This window comes from Ahaetulla prasina, chromosome 4 (assembly GCF_028640845.1).
Source record: "Ahaetulla prasina isolate Xishuangbanna chromosome 4, ASM2864084v1, whole genome shotgun sequence".
NCBI classification, from domain to species: Eukaryota; Metazoa; Chordata; class Lepidosauria; order Squamata; family Colubridae; genus Ahaetulla; species Ahaetulla prasina.
Window position 1 is genome coordinate 143,658,212 of NC_080542.1, and position 22,560 is coordinate 143,680,771.

Sequence of the window (22,560 nt, forward strand, 5' to 3'; positions counted from 1 at the left end):
CTTTCCGTGGGGGCCAATGACTCGCCCCCTAAAGTCAGCAATGGAGTCAGCTGACTGTACCGGGAAGCCGGCATCCACAGCCACTCAGTCTTGGAAGGGTTGAGTCAAAGCCTGTTTTTCCCCATCCAACCGGCGTGTATTTGGCAACCGGCGTGTATTTATCACAGTTACAATGTCCTTGAATTATAGGAATGCTGTCTGCAACCATCCCAGCCGGCTTCCAACAAGAAAAGTCAATAAGGGAAGCCAGATTCACTTAATGACCATGTGATTCACTTAACGAGTGCAGTGATTCACTTAACAACTGCGGCAAAAAGTTCGTAAAATCAGGTATCATTCATTTATCAACTGCATCACTTAGCGATAGATGTTCCAGTTTCAGATGTGGTCGTAAACTGAGGATTACTGATATGAATTAGGAGGCTTGATAAGCAAATCTCTCTTTATCTCAATCTACTTTCACCTTAAATTTATTTTAAAAAGGAGAATATTTGTAGATCAGGATTGAAATGAGGGGTCCTTGGTGCTCTCTGAGCTTGGTTGTTTTCTTGTAGACATTTTGTTACCTAAATTAAATAACATTATCCCCATTCTTCACTAGCACCCATGACATTATCTAATTTGGGTAATAAAATGTCTGCAAGAAAACAGCCAAGCTCAAAGACCACCAAGGACCCACCAAGGACCCCTCAAATTTATTTGCTTCTCCTGCCAAAAAGCAATGGCAGCTAGAAATACTTAAACGGGATACTTATGCCTGGGAATTCCAGGAATTGGTTAAAGGTATACAGAGAGAGCTGGAAGAAGTAAGGGGGGGCATTAATGAGGGTCTTCGAGAGGAGCATCTCTAAACTCCAGGATGGTTTTCAGTTTTCAGTTATTTCACCCTACAACAATAATGTAGCATTTCTGGAAATCTTCCCATATCCGTTTCTTGATTTAGCCAGCATCAAAGGGACAATACCAATGTCTCTGAGATAGTCACCTCCTCATTTTACATTATCAAAATAGCGGAATTATTTTGAGTTCGTTTTTCACACTGCCTTCCTGTTTCTGACTGGTGTTGTCTCTTATCCAAGTTTCTTCTTAACAACCCTTTGATACCTTATCCAAGGTCACTTTAGATTTTTTCATTGAGTGGAGAATTGGGCACGATTAGACCCTTTAGATGAACATGTTTTTCCCCCCAGGAAGGCGAATCTTCTAAATGCCCTTTTGAGTTGGAAATTGTTATTCTTATCAAAGCGTTTGACTCCATCTGGAAAGACACAACATACTTACCAGATTAGGGAAATGACCAGGGTCACCTTTGCTAATTGGGAGTTTCTAACGAGATCCAAAACCGCTGAAGAGTTGGGTTTCTGTTCAGGCTTTAGCTTTATTAAAAGATGAGAAATTGAAAGAATAAAAGTGAGGAGGAGAATTTCTCTTTTTCATTTTTACTATTCATTTATTTTATTATTTTCCCTCTTCTACACAGGCTTCTGGTTAGTGGGATTCTCCAGATGTGTTGAACCACAACTAAGAATAGAATAGAATAACAGAGTTGGAAGGGACCTCCGAGGTCTTCTAGTCCAACCCCCTGGTTAGGCAGGAAACCCTACACCATTTCAGACAAATGGTTATCCAACATTTTCTTAAAAATTTCCAGTGTTGGAGCATTTACAACTTCTGCAGGCAAGTTGTTCCACTTATTGATTGTTCTGTCAGGAAATTTCTCCTTAGTTCTAAGTTGCTTCTCTCCTTGATTAGTTTCCACCCATTGCTTCTTGTCCTGCCCTTAGGTACTTTGGAGAATAGCGTAACTCCCTCTTCTTTGTGGCAACCCCTGTGATATTGGAACACTGCTATCATGTCTCCCCTAGTCCTTCTTTTCATACCCAGTTCCTGCAACTGTTCTTCATATGTTTTAACCTCCAGTCCCCTAATCATCTTTGTTGCTCTTCTCTGCACTCTTTCTAAAGTCTCAACATCTTTTTTACATTGTGGTGACCAAAACTGAATGCAATATTCCAAGTGTGGCCTCATTATAAAGTGGTATTAACACTTCATGTGATCTTGATTCTATCCCTCTGTTTATGCAGCCCAGAACTATGTTGGCTTTTTTGGCAGCTGCTGCACACTGCTGGCTCAAATCTAAATGGTTATCCACTAGGACTCCAAAATCCCTCTCACAGGTACTACTATTGAGCAAGGTACAAAATATATGGTATCTGTGCATTTTGTGTTTTTTTTTTTGCCTAAAGGATGGTCCTCAACTTACAGTAGTTCATTTAGTGACCATTCAAAGATACAACAGCACTGAAAAGAGTACACATCCTCACATTCCCTCACATCCTGCACATAAACTGTTTCAACTCCTACCCTCAAAACGATGCTATAGAGCACTGCACACCAGAACAACTAGACACAAGAACAGTTTTTTCCCGAAGGCCATCACTCTGCTAAACAAATAATTCCCTCAACATTGTCAAACTATTTATTAAATCTGCACTACTATTAATCTTCTCATCGTTCCCATCACCCATCTCTTTCCACTTATGACTGTATGACTGTAACTTTGTTGCTGGCAATCCTTATGATTTATATTGATATATTGACCATCAATTGTGTTGTAAATATTGTACCCTGATGAAGGTATCTTTTCTTTTATGTACACTGAGAGCATATGCACCAAGACAAATTCCTTGTGTGTCCAATCACACTTGGCCAATAAAAAAAACAACTTACGACCATTTTTCACACTTATGACCATTGCCGCATCCCCATGGTCACATGATCAAAATTCAGATGTTTGGCATCTGACTCACATTTATGACGGTTGCAGTGTCCCAGGGTCATGTGATCCCCTTTTGAGACCTTCTCACAAGCAAAGTCATAACATAACATAATAACAGAGTTGGAAGGGACCTTGGAGGTCTTCTAGTCCAACCCCCTGCCCAGGCAGGAAACCTTACACCATTTCAGACAAATGGCTATCCAACATTTTCTTAAAAATTTCCAGTGTTGCAGCATTCACAACTTCTGCAGGCAATTGATTGTTCTAACTGTCAGGAAATTTCTCCTTAGTTCTAAGTTGCTTCTCTCCTTGATCAGTTTCCACCCATTGCTTCTTGTTCTATCCTCAGGTGCTTTGGAGAATAGCTTGACTCCCTCTTCTTTGTGGCAGCCCCTGAGATATTGGAAGACTGCTATCATGTCTCCCCTAGTCCTTCTTTTGATTAAATTAGACATACCGAGTTCCTGCAACCGTTCTTCATATGTTTTACCCTCCAGTCCATGGGGAAGCCAGATTCACTTAACAACCGTTTTACTAACCTAACAACTGCAGTGATTCACTTAACAACTGAGGCAAGGAAAATGGGGCAAAATTCACTGCATATACATCTGGAGAACCCAGAGTGAGATGGAGCTCATTACTTATGACAATGTTTATGTATACTGTTATGACAAAATTAAATTTTTTAAAAAAATGGCTGATTTGAGTGTGTGTGATTGCCGAGGGGCGGGGTTTATTATTATTATTATATTTATTTTTGTCTGCATTGTGTTTTTATTGGCTATAAGCCGCCTAGATTTGTTGTGAGCGAGTCGGCAGCTATATAAATTATTTAAATAAATAAAGTAAGTGAGAAACAAAATGTCTTCTTTTTTCCTCAAGGGAAAAATATGGTCCAATTGCCTTTTAAAAAAAGCATCTTTGAGACAACCAATACTTGGATGACTTAGAATCGTCATACAAAAAAGAAGCCAAAAATTACTGAAGGGCCACCACCAGACCAGGGAAACAGGGAATGTTATACGTTCCCACCCTTAAGGAGGTCCATCTACTGGGACCAAGAAGAAAGGCCTTCTCCATGGTGGCTCCTTCCGTGTTGAAGAGATAAGAATGGTCCCCACTTTGACCTTATTCCGAAAAGTCCCCCAAAAACCAGCAGACCTAGGGGCTTCAGGATGATATCAAGTTGTTGATCTGGTTCTCTATGGTTCTCTATGAAGATCCTCAGTTATCCATGTCATGGTTGTCCCCAAAAGGTGCTTTTTTTTTCAAGAGGCTACTGGACTTTCTTGTTTTTCTTTGAAGACATTTCGCTTCTCTTCCAAGAAGCGTCTTTTTTTGAATTTTTTATTTTTTTATTTTTTTATTATAGAGGTGCAAATCTGTCATTTCCACCTCTATAACTGTCTGGTTCGGTTCTGCAACCCACAAGAAAAACACAGACTTCAGAGGATAATTAGAACTGCAGAAAAAACAATTGCTACCAACCTGCCTTCCATTGAGGACCTGTATACTGCACGAATCAAGAAGAGGGCCGTGAAAATATTTACAGATCCCTCGCATCCTGGACAGAAACTGTTTCAACTCCTACCCTCAAAACAACGCTATAGAGCACTGCACACCAGAACAATTAGACACAAGAACAGTTTTTTCCTGAAGGCCATCACTCTGCTAAACAAATAATTCCATCAACACTGTCAAACAATTTACTAAATCTACACTACTATTAATCTTCTCATCGTTTTCATCACCAATCTCTTTCCACTTATGATTGTATGACTGTAACTTTTTGTTGCTATCATTAAGGGTTAAATTGCAACCTATGACCATCATTTGTGTTGTAAATGTTGTACCTTTGATGAAGGTATTTTTTTTAATTTTATGTACACTGAGAGCATATGCACCAAAACAAATTCCTTGTGTGTCCAATCACACTTGGCCAATAAAATTCTATTCTATTCTATTCTATTCTATTCTATTCTATTCTATTCTATTCTATTCTATTCTATTCTATTCTATTCTGTGTTGATCTGATTGTTGGCACCAGGGAGGTGAATTTTGTTCAGGGCTTTTATTTCTGAAAGCCACCTGGAGTCACCATGAGCAAGTTGGCTAGCCATAATAAAATTTCTTAATAAATAAATACATACATAAGATATAATGCAAGGTCGCTTATGCAATGCGTGTCTGAGAGTGGCTTAATAAATAAAAATAGAATCCTAGGGTTCCTGGAAACCTTGGAGGTCTTCTAATCCAACGCACTGACCAAGGCAGGCGTCTTTAATCTATCATAGACAAATAACAAAGGAAGAAACAAAGTCCATGACTTCTCAGTCAAGGAGATTCTCTGCATTCCATTCTCTTGAAATGAAATGACTTCCCCTCTCTCTGCTACTTTTCCTTAATAATAATAATAACAGTGTTGGAAGGGACCTCCGAGGTCTTCTAGTCCAACCCCCTGGTTAGGCAGGAAACCCTACACAATTTCAAACAAATGGTTATCCAACATTTTCTTTAAAATTTCCAGTGTTGGAGCATTTACAACTTCTGCAGGCAAGTCGTTCCACTTATTGATTGTTCTGTCAGGAAATTTCTCCTTAGTTCTAAGTTGCTTCTCTCCTTGATTAGTTTCCACCCGTAGCTTCTTGTTCTACCCTCAGGTGCTTTGGAGAATAGTTTGACTCCCTCTTCTTTGTGGCAACCCCTGAGATATTGGAACACAGCTATCCTGTCTCCCCTAGTCCTTCTTTTTATTAAACTAGACATACCCAGTTCCTGCAACCATTCTTCATATGTTTTAGCCTCCAGTCCCCTAATCATCTTTGTTGCTCTTCTCTGCACTCTTTCTAGAGTCTCAACATCTTTTTTACATCGTGGCGACCAAAACTGAATGCAGTATTCCAAGTGTGGCCTTACCAAGGCCTTATAAAGTGGTATTAACACTTCACGTGATCTTGATTCTATCCCTCTGTTTATGCAGCCCAGAACTGTGTTGGCTTTTTTAGCAGTTGCTGCACACTGCTGGCTCAAATGGTTGTCCAGTCTTTTCTTAAAACCTTCTCCTTATTAGAGGTGGGTTTCAGCATGTTCTGACCAGTTCTGGAGAACCAGTAGCAGAAATTTTGAGTAGTTCAGAGAACCGGTAGTAAAAATTCTGACTGGCCCAGCCCTCATCTATTGTCTGCCTCCCAATTCCCAGCTGATTGGGCAGAAATGGAGATTTTGCAGTATCTTTCCCCTGCCACGCCCACCAAGCCATGCACGCCCACAAAACCACACCCACAGAACCGGTAGTAAAAAATTTTGAAACTTACCACTGTTCCTCATCTAACAATTTCTTCATCCCCAAGTTGTTCCCAGCTACATTTGATTTTTGACTCTTAGCGATCTCTGCAAATAACAAATTTACAGGAACAGAAAACGAAAACTTACCTGCTCTAACAGTTTCGGAGGGATGGCTCGCTTGTTCACAGAGGCTGCTTTCAGGAGTAGCTTTTTAGCTTCCCCTATTTTGCCTTTCATCACAAGCCACCGAGCGGACTCAGGAAGGACCCTGAAAAATATTGGGATGGCAAGCAAGCAAACAATTTCAATTTGGAAAGATGAGGCCCCTATCACGGTCACTCATGCTATGCACGGTCACTCATGCTCTCGTTACCTCTCGCCTGGACTACTGCAATGCTTATTTATTTATTTATTTATTTTGTCACAACATCATACAAAAAGATTATATAGTATATACACATATAAACATATATAGGAAGAAGAAAAGAAAAACAATAGGACAGGAACGGTAGGCACGTTTGTGCGCTTATGCACGCCCCTTATGGTCCTCTTAGGAATGGGGTGAGGTCAATAGTAGAAAGTTTTTGGTTAAAGCTTTTAGGATTATGGGAAGAGACCACAGAGTCAGGTAAAGTATTCCAAGCACTGATGATTCTGTTGCAGAAGTCATATTTTCTGCAATCTAGATTAAAGCGGTTTACATTAAGTTTAAATCTATTGGTTGCCCTTGTATTATTGCAATTAAAGCTGAAGTAGTCTTTGACAGGAAGGACATTACAATAGATGATTCTGTGAGTTAAACTTAGGTCTTGTCGAAGGCGACGGAGTTCCAAGTTTTCTAAGCCTAGGATTTCAAGTCTGGTGGGATAAGGTATTTTGTTGTTTTCAGAGGAATGGAGAACTCTTCTTGTAAAATATTTCTGGACACGTTCAATTGTATTGATGTCAGAGATGTGGTGAGGGTTCCAAACAGGTGAGCTGTATTCTAGAATTGGTCTAGCAAATGTTTTATATGCTCTGGTTAGTAGTGTGGTGTTTTTGGAAAAGAAGCTATGCAAAATTAGGTTTACAACTCTTAGAGCTTTTTTTGCTATGTAGTTGCAGTGGGCTTTGGCACTTAGATCATTTGACATGAAAACTCCAAGGTCTTTAACAGGATGGGGGTCGTCTGTAAGGTAATGTCCATCTAGTATGTACTTAGTTTTAGGGTTCTTTTTTCCTATATGTAAGACTGAGCATTTGCTGGTTGAAATTTGGAGCTGCCAATTTTTAGACCAAGCGGTTAGATGGTCAAGGTCGTTTTGAATGATAGAAGTGTTGTCTGTGGTGTTAAATAGTTTGACATCATCAGCAAAGAGAACACAATTACTTGAGATATGGTCACAAAGATCATTAATGTATAGAATAAAGAGTGTTGGTCCAAGGACGCTGCCTTGAGGAACGCCACTCTTGACAGGAACAGGATTTGATAAAGCATTGCCAATTTTGACCACTTGTTGTCTGTTAGACAGAAAAGCAGATATCCATTTGTGGAGGGGTCCTGAGATGCCATAGGATGTTAGTTTAAGGAGAAGTTTATCGTGTACTACTGAGTCAAAAGCTTTGCAGAAGTCTATGTAGATTGCATCTATTGATTTGCCTTGATCTAGATTTGAAGTCCATATGTTTTTGCAGTGGAGAAGTTGTAAGTTACATGATAACTTTTTCCTGAAACCAAATTGTTTGTTGGAGAGTAGGTTGTTAGTTTCTAAGTGTGAGGTAATGGATTGGTTGATGATAGATTCCATGACTTTGCAGGTGACGCAGCAAAGGGAGATCGGTCTGTAGTTTTCGACTAAGCTGGGGTCTCCTTTTTTGAAGATGGGGATGACTGTGGCTAGTGACCAAAGTTTGGGAAGAGAACTGGTAGTGAAAACTTTATCAAAGATAATACTTAGGGGTTCAGCTATATTAATGGAAAGTTTTTTTAAGAAATATGCACATAGTCCTTCGGGTCCAATAAAAAGCGATGGTTTTAAGTTGTGAAGAGCTTTACCAACGTTGTCTTCTGTGAAATCTATATGAGTTAAATCATCATAGTCATTGCTGGTTCATTTGTGGAATGTTGGATATGTGTTATCGGAGTTAACAAAAACTGAGCCAAAGAAAATGTTGAAGAGGTTTGCTTTGACTGTTTCGTCATTGCATTCTTTGTTGTTAGAATCTTTTAGTGGTGGGATGGATCTTGAATCTTTAAGTTTACTGTTGACAAAATTATAAAAGGCACGATTGGAATTTGTGCGTGAAGGTTCTCTTCTTGCTTGGTGTGGTAATTTGTGCATTCAGTTTTATTTGGTTGCATATGTTTCTGTAACGGTTTCTGAAGTTTGTAACATAGCCTTTTTGTTTCTTTTCCAGAGGATTTTTTTGATTGAAGCTTTTTATTGATATGGGTAGTTTGTTTTCTTGGACATGGTAGTCATTCATGGTACATATAATTTAATGACTCTATTGATTTCAAGTAGGAAGTCTCTATAGAGGTCATCAGCGGTTATGCAGGTTGCAAACAGATTTTGCCAGTTCAGAAATGAAAGATCGTTGTTTATAAGGTCGTAATTGGCTTTCTTGAAGTTGTATTTGGGAGTTCTGTTGTTATGACTATTTAAGTATGGACGTATATTGAGACGAAAATCAATCATGCAGTGGTCACTGTTTGAAAAAGGTTCTTTAATTTGTAGTCCGTAAATTGAGTTTGGATTGTTGCAGAAGATGAAGTCAAGGCAGTTGTTGAGTCTTGTATTGTTAGTTACAAGTTGTTCAAGACCTAGGTTTGTAACAGCGTTGTATAGTGTAGTATGGATTGGGTCAGTTGAACATTCATTAGTTGTCCAGTTAATGAGAGGTAGATTTAAGTCACCTAGGAAGATGAGAGGGTATGGGCAAGAGGTAGCCCATGTTAGCATTGAGGTTAACATATTTGCGTGGGTAATGTCATAGTCGGGGGCTCTGTAGCATAGTAAGAATCGAAGAGTAGTGTCAAGGGATAGGTCGCATACTATAGTTTCAGGAAGAGAGAGTTTATGTGCTACTTGGATATTTTTTAGATTCAGTGTCTTTTTGTAAAAGATAGCCACTCCACCACCTCTTCGGTTTTCCCGATCTGATCGATAGACTTGATATTCTTTGTTTGAGATAATGGAGTCAGGAAGGGATGAATTCAGCCATGTTTCACAAACAAAAATGATATCAAATGTGCCACTGTTTAATAAGAGGATAAATTCAGGTAATTTGTTGACTATGCTTCTTGCATTTATCAATTTGCATTTGAGATCTGATATGATTGGTGTTGAAGAGGTAAGGGGCGTGCATACCTAGTTTTGGGTGTTAGTAGGTTGGGGGTTGTGTACAATAGATGGTTGTATAGATGGTTGGATGGTAGTTTGGGTGTTTGGATGGATGGTTGTTTGGATGGCTGGTTGGGTGGATTGTTGGGTGGCTGTTTGGATGGCTGGTTGGATGGCTGTTTGGATGGCTGCTTGGATGGCTGCTTGGATGGCTGGTTGGATGGCTGCTTGGATGGTTGTTTGGATGGCTGGTTGGATTGTTGGTTGGATGGCTGTTGGTTGGATGGCTGGTAAGATGGTTGGTTGAATGGGAGGTAGGGGGATGGGGCTCCCCTTGAAGAGCACCCAGAGACTTCAGCTAGTCCAGAATGCGGCTGCGCGGGTAATTGAGGGAGCGATTCGGAGCTCCCACGTAACACCTATCCTGAGCAGACTGCACTGGCTACCTGTTGTTTTCCGGGTGCGCTTCAAGGTATTGGTTACCACCTTTAAAGCGCTCCATGGCTTAGGACCGGGCTACCTACGGGACCGTCTACTGCCAGCCTCTATCTCCCAGCGTCCGGTGCGTTCCCACAGAGAGGGACTCCTCAGGGTACCGTCAGCCAAACAGTGTCGACTGGCAGCCTCCAGGGGGAGGGCCTTCTCTGTGGGGGCTCCTACCCTGTGGAACGAGCTTCCCCTCGGACTTCGACAATTACCTGACCTTAGGACCTTTCGCCGCGAACTTAAAACCTATTTATTTCGTATGGCTGGACTGGCCTGATTTTAAATTCTAAATTTTAAATTTTAATTGAATTTTGATGGGTTTTAAATTTCTGTACTTTTATGGGGTGTAATGTTATTTTAAATTTTCTGGCAAATTTGAATCAGTTTTTTAAGGGTTGTTTTAATTATTGTGTATGTTTCTGTTTGTATTTTATTTGGCTGTTCACCGCCCTGAGTCCTTCGGGAGAAGGGCGGTATACAAATTAAAACATTATTATTATCATCATCATCATCATCATCATCATCATCATCATCATCATCATCATTATTATTATTATTATTATTATTATTATTATTATTATTATTATTATTATTATCAAATGGCACAAAATATCTCTCAAACTGTCCACTCAAGGAAAAACCAACTGATCTAATTTCATTTTCCAGGGCTATCTTTGGAGAATGGGTCAAAGGGGTCACGATGGGGTCAACCCCAAAAGGTGGACCCTCCTTTTTGTTATGCGCCCACATGCAATACATGTAAAAAAAAGGCAGGGCTTGGCTGTGTTGCTGTCATCTTGATTTTTTTGATTGACACTCCACTTTTTCTTGACGTATCGAAGAGGGCTAGCACAAAAATAATAAATTGTGGTTGTTTTACATGAAATTAGTTTTAATTAACAGTTGTTTATCTATCTCCTGAGTTGCTTTTCTTCTTTTTCTTTTCCTTCCTTCTTTTCTTCCTGGCAGAAAGATGGTTTTCACGGGTATAGGTATGTAGGTCTTGGCATATTCAGGTCTTTTCCGGCGTAAGGTTGAGAGTATCTTGGCAACATTTCGATGAGGTCTCCCTCATCATCTTCAGGCTGGTGCTTTCGGCTTCGTGCTTCTGTGAGCAAAGCGTGGTCGGAGCTGCCGTCTCTCTATAAATACTGGTGGGGAGGTGGGGAGTGTTGCTATAAACAGGTGGGTTGGCTTTGTGGTTGCATCTTGATTGGTAGATGAAGTGGGTGTTTGCAGATTAGTTGGCTGTTTCGTAGCATCCTGTGTGGGTGTGGTCCTAGTCTTTTGTGTTGTAACGACCTGGTTAATGGGCTGTGTGGAAACATTCTGAGTTCTGGGAATGTGACCTCCTGTAATCTGCAAACACCCACTCCATCTACCAATCAAGATGCAACCACACAGCCAACCAACCTGCTCACGGCAACACTCCCCACCTCCACACCAGTATTTATAGACGGCAGCTCCGACCACGCTTTGATCGCACAAGCACGAAGCTGAAAGCACCAGCCTGAAGATGATGAGGGAGACCTCGTTGAAACATCGCCAAGATACTCTTAACCTTACATGGGAAAAGACCCGAATATGCCAAGAGCAACATATATGTATGTATGTATGTATGTATGTATGTATGTATGTATGTATGTATGTACATACAAGTAATCCTCGCTCAACAACCACAATTAGACCTGGAATTTTGATTCTAAGTTGTTATGCAGGTCATCATGTTACCCGGCTCAATTTTACAACCATTTTTACAGTGATTGTAAAGTGAGTTACCATGGTCATTAAGCAAATCATGCAGACATTAAGCAAACCAAGGGGTCTTTAAGCAACTCCAGCATATCCAGCATATGGGCAGAGTTTTTTTTTTACTGTTTTCTGCTGGAAAAAGGAAAAAAACTTTGCAAATCACAACTATAAATCTGAACCCGGTGCCTGAAATGTAATCATGAGATTGAAGGAGTTGTATGCAACAATTGTAACTTTGAAGATGGGTCACAAGTAACTTTTTTGAATCTGTCATAACTTCAAACAGTTGTTAAGCATTAACAGTTGTTAAGTCATTAAGCAAGGAGTACCTGTATGTCAATACAGGTAGTTCTTGACGTACAATGGTTTGTTTAGTGACCGTTCAAAGTTAGAACAGCACTGAAAAAAGGGACTATAACTGTTTTTCACATGACCCTTGCAGCATCCCCATGGTCACATAATCAGAATTCAGTGGCTTGGCAACTGGCTCATATTTATGACGGTCGCAGTGTCCCATGGTCATTTTTGCCACCTTTGCCAAGCAAAGTCAATGGGGTAGCCCGATTCACTTAACAAGTGTTACTAATTAACAACTGCAGTGATTCACTTAACAACTGCGGCAAGAAAGGTCATAAAATGGGGTAAAACTCGCTTAACAAACTCAATTAGCAACAGAAATTTGGGGCTCCACTGTAGTCATAAGGACTACCTGTATATAATATTTACACAATGCTTCCTAGTCACACCACTTGGAAGATATTTAGTATTGTAGCAAACATCCATTTATACATTCAACCAAATCTTAAAAGGAGTTGACAGCTAGGGTGCTCCTTGAACACAGAACTCACCATACGTAGAAAAAGAAAACAAAAATTGGGGCAGAACCAGCAATCTGAAGATGCCGCCAGTCCCGAAGACCATAAGCTAAGCCCGCCAGGATCATCTGTCCCAAAGCAAATGTCACATGAACGGTGATGATGGTGTGTGGACGATAGGCAATGCCAACCCACTCAGTGCCTGGAAAGAAAGGTTGAATCAGAGGGGCTAAAAATGCAGAGGTCAGTCTGCTATTCCTCCCGGCCTGGTGTGGTCTGCAAATTTGATGAGCTGTCCCCTTCTGTCTTTTCATCTAAACTGTTTTAAGACATGGTATAACCAAATCATCAACATCAGTATCATCATCACAGACAATGGCAGACTTATATACCGCTTCACAGTGCTTTACAGCCCTCTTAAGCGGTTTACAGAGTCAGCCTATTGCCCCCAACAATCTTCATTTTACCGACCTTGGAAGGACGGAAGGACGAGTCAACCTTGAGCCGGTCAGGATCGAACTGCTGGTAGTCGGCAGAGTCAGCCTGCAATCCTAACCACTGCGCCATCAGCGCTCTGCAAAAAGCTACATGTGGCTTTTTTAAGTAAAACACTGCTTAGCATGATGTGCCAATACCTTTAAAATACTTCTGCCAAAAACAGCGAGTGAGCAGGTGGTCAAATGTATATTATTTATATTATTTATTATTTATTAAGCAAATTTATATAGCCACCCAACACACACTTAAATGATTCTGGGCACCTTACAACATTTAAAAAAAAACCTGCCCTATATTAAAAAAAAACCCATGAATTCCATTCACGTCCCGCTTGGGAGCGACAGCAAAATCAAATCAGCCACTTGGTTGACTCCTTATCCATTCTCAGAAGGACAGAAGGCTGAGTTAAACTTCGTCAGGATCGAACTCCTGGCAGTGAGCAGTGAATCAGCCTGCAATACCGCATTCCAACCACTGCGCCACCAGGGCTCTTAACAGTCGCTGTACGTAAATGCATATCCCAGGGTTAAGTCAAGGTCTTACACAGAGCTGTGCTGCTTATGGTTATTCCAGACAGAGCTGCTCCCAGTAGAAACCGAAGTCCACAGTAGAGGTAAAAGCTGGGGGCAAAAGCTACTGCAACTCCCGACACACCTTCCAAGAACAGAGATAACAAAGCAATGGGTCTTCGGCCATACCTGAAGGAGAAGAAGGTGGTGTTATGTTCTCTATTACAGGAGGTCCTTCACTTACAACCATCCGTTCAGCAACTGTTCAGAGTTATAACAGCGCTGAAAAAACCCGACTTGCAACAGTTTTTGCACAACATCCCTGCAACAACACATCATCCCTACAGTCACATGATCAAAATTCAGATACTTGGCAACCAGCCTGTACAGATAGTCCTCGACTTACAACCACAACTGAGCCCAACATTTGGGTTGTTAAGTGAGGAATGTGTTAAGTGAATCTTGCCCCGTTTTATAACTTTTCTTGCCACATTTGCTAAGTGAATCACTGCAGTTGTTAAGTTAGTTGTTACGCGAATCTGGCTTCCCCATTGACTTTGCTTGTCAGAAGGTCACAAAGGGGGAACACGTGACGCCAGCACACTGCAACCGTCATAAATATGAGTCAGTTGCCAAGCATCCGAATATAAATCACATGACCACGGCAATGTTAAATTGGATTTTTTTTTTTATTTTTATCAAATTCATTTTAATAAAATGCTTTTGGAGTAAAAAAAATCTATCTAAAGACAATTTTCTATTTAAGATACATTAATAGTTTAGTTTATTCAGCATGAAATGGAGCTTAGTTATGTAGCATGAGGCTGTATATTCCGCAATATTTACATTTTTGGTAAACTCATTCAATGAATCCGAGCTCTGCCAGCTGAGATAACCTGCATTGCATTGATGCATTGACACAATTCCACAGTAACCATGAGATAAATCATGAAACGAAGTTCAGGAGTATTCCTTTATTCCATTGCAAATCTTTATACACTACAAACTGTATGATTGTTTGAAGAGAAATGCATCTATACCACCAGGCTCTTAAGTGTGAGGAGGAAGGGAAAGCAGTAAAAAATGAAAGTGAAACCTTCTAAGCAGCTTATAAATATAATATTAAAGAGCGCCTGTCATTCCAGATCCATCATGGCAGCGCCTCTTAGCGGGCATCCACATCCCTCACCTTGCTGTGTCACTTAAAGTGAATGAGACAGTCGGTGGGTCGACAGCGGGTGAGAGGAGGAGCTGCTGTGGGGCAGAGATGACAGCTGCTCTTTAAAAGGTAATTTTAATAATTTAAAAAATACGATTTAAATTGAGTTGATTTAAATCAAGCCTTTTTATTAGTGATCTAAATAGTGTTTTAAATTGGCTTGATTTAAATCAAATTCACTCTGGTTCCAAACAACTTGCTCTAACCCGTGATGGCAAATCTATGGCATGTGTGCACACAGGACCATCTCTCCAGGCAGGCAAGCCATCACCCGTTGCTCTTCCAGGTTCTGGTGCGCATGTGGGAAATGCTGGAAACTGGAAGAACAGCTGTCCGGTGTGCAGGCGTGTGCTGGGAAGATGATATTCTGGTTTTCTGTGCGCGCATGCGCACCAGCCACCTGATCTTCTGGTTTCTTGCAGGCATGCGCATGTGCGCACAGAAAACCAGAATGTGTGTACGCGCGCTCCTGTTTCAGCACTCGGTGTCAGAAAGGTTCGCCAACACTGCTCCAACCTTTTTTAGAATACAGGTAGTCCTCGACTTACAGCAGTTCACTCAGTGACCGTTCGAAGTTACAACGGCACTGACAAAAAGTGACTTATGACCGTTTTTCACACTTATGATCATTGCCGCATCCCCCTGGTCACATGATCAAAATTCAGACGCTTGGCAATTGTCTCATATTTATGACGGTTGTACTATCCCGGAGTCACGTGGTCCCCTATTGCGACCCCCTGACAAGCAAAGTCAATGAGGAAGCCAGATCCACTTAACAACCGTGTCACTAACCTAACAACTGCAGCAATTCACTTAACAACTTTGGCAAGGAAGGTGATATAAATGGGGCAAGACTTGCTTAACAAATTGTCTCACTTTGCAACAGAAATTTGGGGCTCAGTTACGGTTATAAGTTGATAGCTTCGGTTCCACGCCTGGATGTGCAAAGCCTCTGGTCATAAAGGCTGCCTAGTTTATGGAACCTGCCTCTACAATCCGACAGGGGCAAGGGCGGGTTCTACTTACTTTTGCTCCTGGTTCGCTCACGCATGCGCGAGATCATATTTGATGATGTCAGGCGGGTGGGCGGAGCCTCCCGCTGCCCCTGCTACCAGTTTTCCTGAACTGGTGCAAACCTGTAGCAACCCACCACTGGACAGGAGTTGAACTGCTGTGTTTTGAACCAGTGTCACCCATAAGTTTCCTTTCAGTTCCTGGAATGGTTTTGGTTGTCTTACCAGTCACTCAGTGGTCCTAACACCATTGCTCCAACGAGGAGACCCGACATGAAGATGGACTGGGAGATGTCAATTAAATCCTTTCTATCACATACCAGGGAAAACTTAAAAGGAGGAAAGGAAAAATACTTTAATGAAAAGAAACCATAACTCATTCCACGATCACGCGAGATATTTTAGTGACGGCGCATCATTTCGACCTTTCGCCGTGAGCTAAAAACATACTTATTTATTCAAGCGGGACTGGCTTAATAGTTTTATTAATTTTAATTGGGGTTTTATTGTATTAGGGTTTTTAAATTTTTAAATTTTTAAATTTTTAATGTCGGCCTTTTTCTAATATGTTCTGTTTTAAATTTTTTGTTTTAATTGTATATATTCTGAGTTTTTATCTTTTTGGCTGTACACCGCCCTGAGTCCTTCGGGAGAAGGGCGGTATAAAAATCTAATTAATAAATAATAATTAATAAATTTGAAGGATCACCAGCAGGAAACAGGAGAGCCTAACCCTGCTACATAGGACTTTAGACAGACCCCATTTGGTAGTCCTCGATTTACGACCACAACTGAGCCCAACGTTTATGTTAAATGAGAAATTTGTTGAGTGGGTTTTGCCCCCCCCTTTTTTACAACCTGTCTTGCCACAGTTGTTAAGTGAATCACTGCAGTTGTTCAATTAGTAACGCGGTTGTTAAGTGAATCCAGCTTCCCCATTGACTTTGCTTGTCAGGAGGTCGCGAAGGGAGACACTGCGGCCATCATAAATGTGAGTCAGTTGCCAAAAGTCAGAATTTTGATCACGCCACTGTAGGGATGCTACAACGTTCATAAACAAAATGTGTGCAAAATAGTCATAAGTCACTAAACAAATTGTTGTAAGTTCTGTCCAGTTCTGGAGACCTCACTTAAAAAAAGGCATTGATAAAGTTGAGCGAGTCCAGAGACGAGCAAGAAAAACGGTTCAAGATCAGGAGAGAATGGAAGGAACTGAATATACACAGCCTGGAGGATTTGAGGAAAAGAGGAGACACAACTGAAACCTTTAAATACAGCTAGTCCTCGACTTACAACTGTTCATTTAGTGACCGTTCAAAGTTACAACGGCACTAAAAAGGTGACTTATGACCGATTTTCACACTTACGACTATTGCAGCATCCCCATGGTCACATGATCAAAATTAGATGCTTGGCAACTGACTCATATTTATGACGGTTGCAGTGTCCCAGGGTCCTGGGATCCCCTTTTGCGACCTTCTGACAAGCAAAGTCAATGGGGAAAACCAGATGCACTTAACAACCGTGTTACTAATTTAACAAATGCAATGAATTCGCTTAACCATTATGGCAAGAAAAGTCGTAAAAAGTCGTAAAAAGTCGTAAAAGGTTGACTCAGCCTTCCATCCTTTATAAGGTAGGTAAAATGAGGACCCAGATTGTTGGGGGGGGGCAATAAGTTGACTTTGTAAAAATATACAAATAGAATGAGACTATTGCCTTATACACTGTAAGCCGCCCTGAGTCTTCGGAGAAGGGCGGGATATAAATGTAAACAAAAAAAAAACAAAACAAAAAAAATGGGGCAAAACTCACTTAACAAATGTTTCACTTAGCAATATAAATTTTGGGCTCCATTGTGGTCATAACTCAAGGATCACCTGTATATTAAAGGTATGAATAAGGTTCCAGAAGGCATTTTCAATGTTAGGAAAATATCCAGAACACGAGAGCATAACCTCAAACAGGAAGGAAGCTCAAAAGTAATGTTAGAAAGTCTTACACTCCAGAAATAGTGGAAGCTTGGAACCAACTTGCGATGATTGGAACCAATCATTACTAACTGAATTTAAACATGCTTGGGGTAAACACACGTCCATTATGTGACAAATATTTTAAAAATTTTTTTTAAAAAGCCTTAAAAGTGAACCACTAGGTCTTTTTCTGCCATCAGTTTTAACAGAATAATAGAGATAGAAGGGACATTGGAGGTCTTCTAGTCCAACCCCCTGCTCAAACAGTAAACCCTATAACATTTCAGATAAATGGTTGTCCAATCTCCTCTTAAAACCCTCCAATGTTGGAGCACCCACAACTTCTGGAGGCAAGTTGTTCCATTGGTTAATCATTCTGTTAGGAAATTTCTCCTAAGTTCCAGGTTGCTTCCCTCCCTGATTAGTGTCCACCCATTGCTTCTTATCCTGCCTTCAGGTGCTTTAAAGAGCTAGACTCCCTCTTCTTTGAGACAGCCTCTTAGATATCGGAACACTGCTATCATGTCACCCCTAGTCCTTCTTCTCATTAAATGAGACATACCCAATTCCAGCAACCATTCTTTATATGTTTTAGCCATTTGGGGGTTCACAGGGGTTTGGGAGAACCTCTAGCTAAGATTCTGTGTAGTTCAGAGAACCCCCAAATCCCACTCCTGGGTGATCCAGCCTACCCCTCCCCTCCCAGAAGTCCCCATGTGACCCATTTTTGGATGCAGGTTAAGTGCAGGGTGCGCATGGAGGCTTAGGTAGGATGAAAAACAGGCCTACTGGAAATTTGGGAAGGCTGGAAACGGGCCTTCGGAGGGCCTCCAGAGCCTGGGGAGGCCGTTTTTTTCCTCCCGGAGGCTTGAGAGCAAAAACACCGCCCCCCCACCTTGGTGCAGGAGGCCAACTAGGCCACGCCCACCATGGCCACGCCCACCTAGCAACCGGGCAGAGAACCCCTTGCTAAAATTTTTGAAGCCCACCCCTGATTTTAGTCTCCAGTCCCCTAACCATCTTTGTTCTTCTGGTCCAACCTACTGCTTGAGCAAGAGCCCATATACCGTTCTGGGCCAACGGCTGTCCAATCTCTTCTTACTTTTGATATTGATTTGTATTTTTGTTGGATCTATAAGAGAGATGCTATTCTAAGATGGTGACGAGGCAAAAAAGTAAGCTAGCAAACCTTCTTCTTATCCTGGTGAGCAGTTCAGGTATAGTTCTCCCAAAATAATAGCCCTGATGCATTAAGATGGCACAGAGTCAAGGGCCAGAAATACTGTACTGAACCAGTTCTCAAATCACATCTCATGTGCAGAAGAACCCTAGTTGACTTTGGGCAATTGAGATTTAACAGATTAACAGAGTTGGAAGGGATCTAATAGGTCATCTAGTCCAACCCCCTGCTCAAGCAGGAGACCCACCACCATTTCTGACAAATGGCAGTCCAATCTTTTCTTGAAAGTCTCAAGTGATGAAACTTCCGAAGGCAACTCCTGTTCCACGGGTTGATTGTTCTCATTGTTAGAAAGTTCCTCCTCGTTTCTAAGTTGAATCTCTCCTTGGTCAGTTTGCATCCATTATTCTTTGTCTGGCCTTTGGGTGTTTTGGAAAACAGCTTGACCCCCTTCTTCCTCTCTGTGACAGCCCTTCAAGTATTGGAGCAATGCTATAATGTCTCCTCTGGTCCTTCTCATCACTAAACTAGCTATTCCCAGTTCCTGTAACTATTCTTCATATGTTTTAGCCTTCAGTCCCCTAACCAGCCTGGTTGCTCTTCTCTGCACTTTTTCTAGAGTCTCAACATGTTTTTTATAGTGTGGTGACCAAAACTCTAGGTGTGGTCTTACTAAGGCTTTATAGAGTGGTATTAGGACCTCCCTTGATCTTGATTGTATCCCTCTTTTAATGCAATTTAGGATTGTGTTGGCCTTTTTAGCTGCTGCTGCACAGTGATGGCTCATATTTAGCTGGTTGTCCACTAAGACTCCAAAATCCCCCTCAAAGTCATTGGTATTTAGCCTGGTTTCCCCCAGTTTATACGTGTGCTTTTGGTTTTTCTTACCTAAGTATAGGACTTTACTTTTCTCTACATTGAATTTCATTTTATTAGATAGGGCCCAGTATTCACATCTGTCAAGATCCTTCTGGAACTTGAGTCTATCTTCTAGAGTGTTAGCTATTCCTGCCAGCTTAGTATCCTCTGCACATCATCTCTCTCCTGATACCTTACAGGATTGTTGTGAGGATGCTGTTAAGAAGTTTAGGCTGGACTTTAGTCAGAACTCTGTGGAAGGAAGGAAAGGTTCAGAAAAACCATATTAAATCATTAGGCTGGGCATTTCAAATTGCAAGAGGATAATTGCCTTTTTGAATAGGCAGCTACGTTGCAGTGCCACCTACTGATGGAAAGGGAGCAGGGCAGGAGTCATGCAACACTCACAGATTTCTAACAGATTAACAGAGCTGGAAGGGACTTTGGTGATCATCTAGTCCAACCCCCGCCCAAGCAGGAGACCCTACACCATTTCTGACAGATAACTAAGCAGTAAGCTTGCATCTTCTTGCGGGATCCAATCTGGGTCGGTCGGCGGGGCCAGAAGTTTTGTCTTCCGAGCTTTCAGACTTGTGCTGCAGCCCATCTCCAGGGAACCTCTCTTTAACAGAGTGTCTAGTGCTCTGTTTTCTGTCTCTGGTCTCGGTGAGCGACCCAGATTGGATTCTGCAACATTATCCTGAGACAAGTAAATTCGCCTTGCATCTTCTCGCCTACAAAAAGTTTCTTTTCCTTTATGTCACGTAAGCTGTAGGAAGAGTTGTGCTACTGGACTTGTTATTATTATTATTATTATTTATTTAATTTATATACCGCCCTTCTCCCGAAGGAATCAGGGCGGTTTACAGCCATGGTAAAAAGCACAAATCAAAAAGTTAAAAAAGCATTTAAAAAACTAATTAAATTAAAGGCTGAAAGAATTATAATAAAACTATATTAAAACCCCAATAAAAAACTTCATTAAGCCAGCCCTGCACGATGGAACAGAAAGGTCTTTAGCTCACGGCGAAAGGTCCGGAGATCAGGAAGTTGACGTATCCTCGGAGGCAGTTTGTTCCAGAGGGCAGGAGCCCCCACAGAGAAGGCTCTCCCCTTGGGGGTCGCCAGTCGACATTGTTTGACCGACAGCACCCTGAGGAGACCTCCTCTATGGGAGCACAAGGGTCGATGGGAGGCTATTGGTAGCAGCTGGTGGTCTCGTAGATAACCCGGTCCTATGCCATGGAGCGCTTTAAAGGTGATAACCAACACCTTGAATTGCACCCGGAAGACCACCGGAAGCCAGTGCAGCTCGTGCATGGGAGCCGTAATTGCTCCCACTATTACCCGTGCGGCCGCATTCTGAACCAGTTGGAGTCTCCGGGTGCTCTTCAAGGGGAGCCCTATGTAGAGAGTGTTACAGTAGTCCAGGCGGGAAGTGACGAGAGCATGAGTGACCATGCATAGAGAATCCCGTGAGCCAACATTCACGAATGTTGTGAGCCAACATTCAGCAGTAAGAATTTTCTTTCTGTAGTTTGGGTTTTTTTGGGTTTGTTTTTTTTTAACCTGGAAGAAGTTTCTAAAGTCATTGGGGTCTCCAACCATTTGCTCACACAAATGGAGCGCATGCATGTGGGGTCACCCACTGCTCACAGGATTGGGGATGCACGCGCACATGGTCGTCTGCCGCTTTCCGTAGCCCAGTTCCCAAAGGCTCGAGGCCTGCTGGTGGGCCACAGCCCAGAGATTGGGGATCCCTGTCTCGGGGTACTTCTGAATTTGAGGAGGACTAGAGTGTTCCCATTGAAAAAGTATAGATGGAGGTGGAGAGAGGGGCTGCCCCAAAGTCTCCTGCAGGAGTGGGATTCAAAACTTTTAGCAACCGGTTCTCTGCCTGGTTGCTGGGTGCGTGTGGCCATGGTGGGCGTGGCATAGTCGGCCTCCTGCACCACAGCAGGTGTGTGTGTGTTTTACCCTCCCCAAGCTCCAGTGGGCTTCCTCGAGCCTCCAGGAAGGCAAAAACAGTCTCCCACGGGCTCTGGAGGCCTTCCAGAGGCCTGAAATGGGCCTGTTCCCGGAGTTCCCGGAGTGCCATGTGGACCCTGCACTTAGCTGGCATCCAAAACGGGCCACATGGAGACTCCTGGGAGGGGAGGGGTAGGGTGGGTGGGGCCAGCCAGTCCTTGCAACTACTGGTTCGGTGAACCAGATGTAAAATTAGCATCCCTTTCACCCAAACTGTCTGAATCCCACCCCTGGTCTCCTGGCTGGCTTGTGTGCCTAAGGGAGGACTGTCTATGGACATTCTGTCCCTAAGGGAGGACTAGAACTCACAGTCGCCTGGTTTCTTGTCCAGCACCTTCATCACTGTACCGGACTGGCTCTGCTGATATCCTGATGTCCAGCAAGCGTAGGACTTTTTACTGGGGTGGCAAGTAGCAAAAAGCAGAGATGCATGTATTCAGGTTCTTCAGCATTTAGCGAGAGGGTCTCCAAACTTGGCAACTTTAAGATTTGTGGACTTCCAACTCCCAGAATTCCTCAGCCAGCCAGGCTGATCCACAAGTTTTAAAGCTGTCAAATTCGGAGACCCTACCTGGTCTATGTAGGTAGCTATCCAGGTGCCCATGTGGCTTTAGTTGAATTTCTTGGTTTCTACCATTCTAGAAAGCTGGGAGTCAGCTTGCAGTTAAATGCTGGATTTCATGATTTTTTTTTCTTCGCAGAAGCTACCAGATTTAGGTAGCAAACATTCAGATAGATCCCCTACTAGACACGCACAGATAGCAGCAAGGGATTAGATGTTTTCTGCATCTCTTTGCTGACATCTACAGGTCATCTGAATTTTAGTGGCCCAGATGGATTAG

General features: G+C 42.1%; 1 protein-coding gene across 1 annotated transcript in view; it reads right to left on the bottom strand.

Annotated features, from left to right (window-relative positions):
* LOC131197550 (solute carrier family 22 member 13-like) overlaps window positions 1-22,560 on the bottom strand; it is a 35,152-nt gene that overhangs the window by 10,910 nt on the left and 1,682 nt on the right. Inside the window, exons 2-6 of the mRNA XM_058181767.1 lie at window positions 15,905-16,008; window positions 13,482-13,636; window positions 12,474-12,642; window positions 6,212-6,332; window positions 1,282-1,376 (exon numbers count right to left, since the gene is read on the bottom strand). Of these exons, the coding sequence (XP_058037750.1) occupies window positions 1,282-1,376; window positions 6,212-6,332; window positions 12,474-12,642; window positions 13,482-13,636; window positions 15,905-16,008 (644 nt within the window). The remainder of the gene's footprint in view (window positions 1-1,281; window positions 1,377-6,211; window positions 6,333-12,473; window positions 12,643-13,481; window positions 13,637-15,904; window positions 16,009-22,560) is intronic.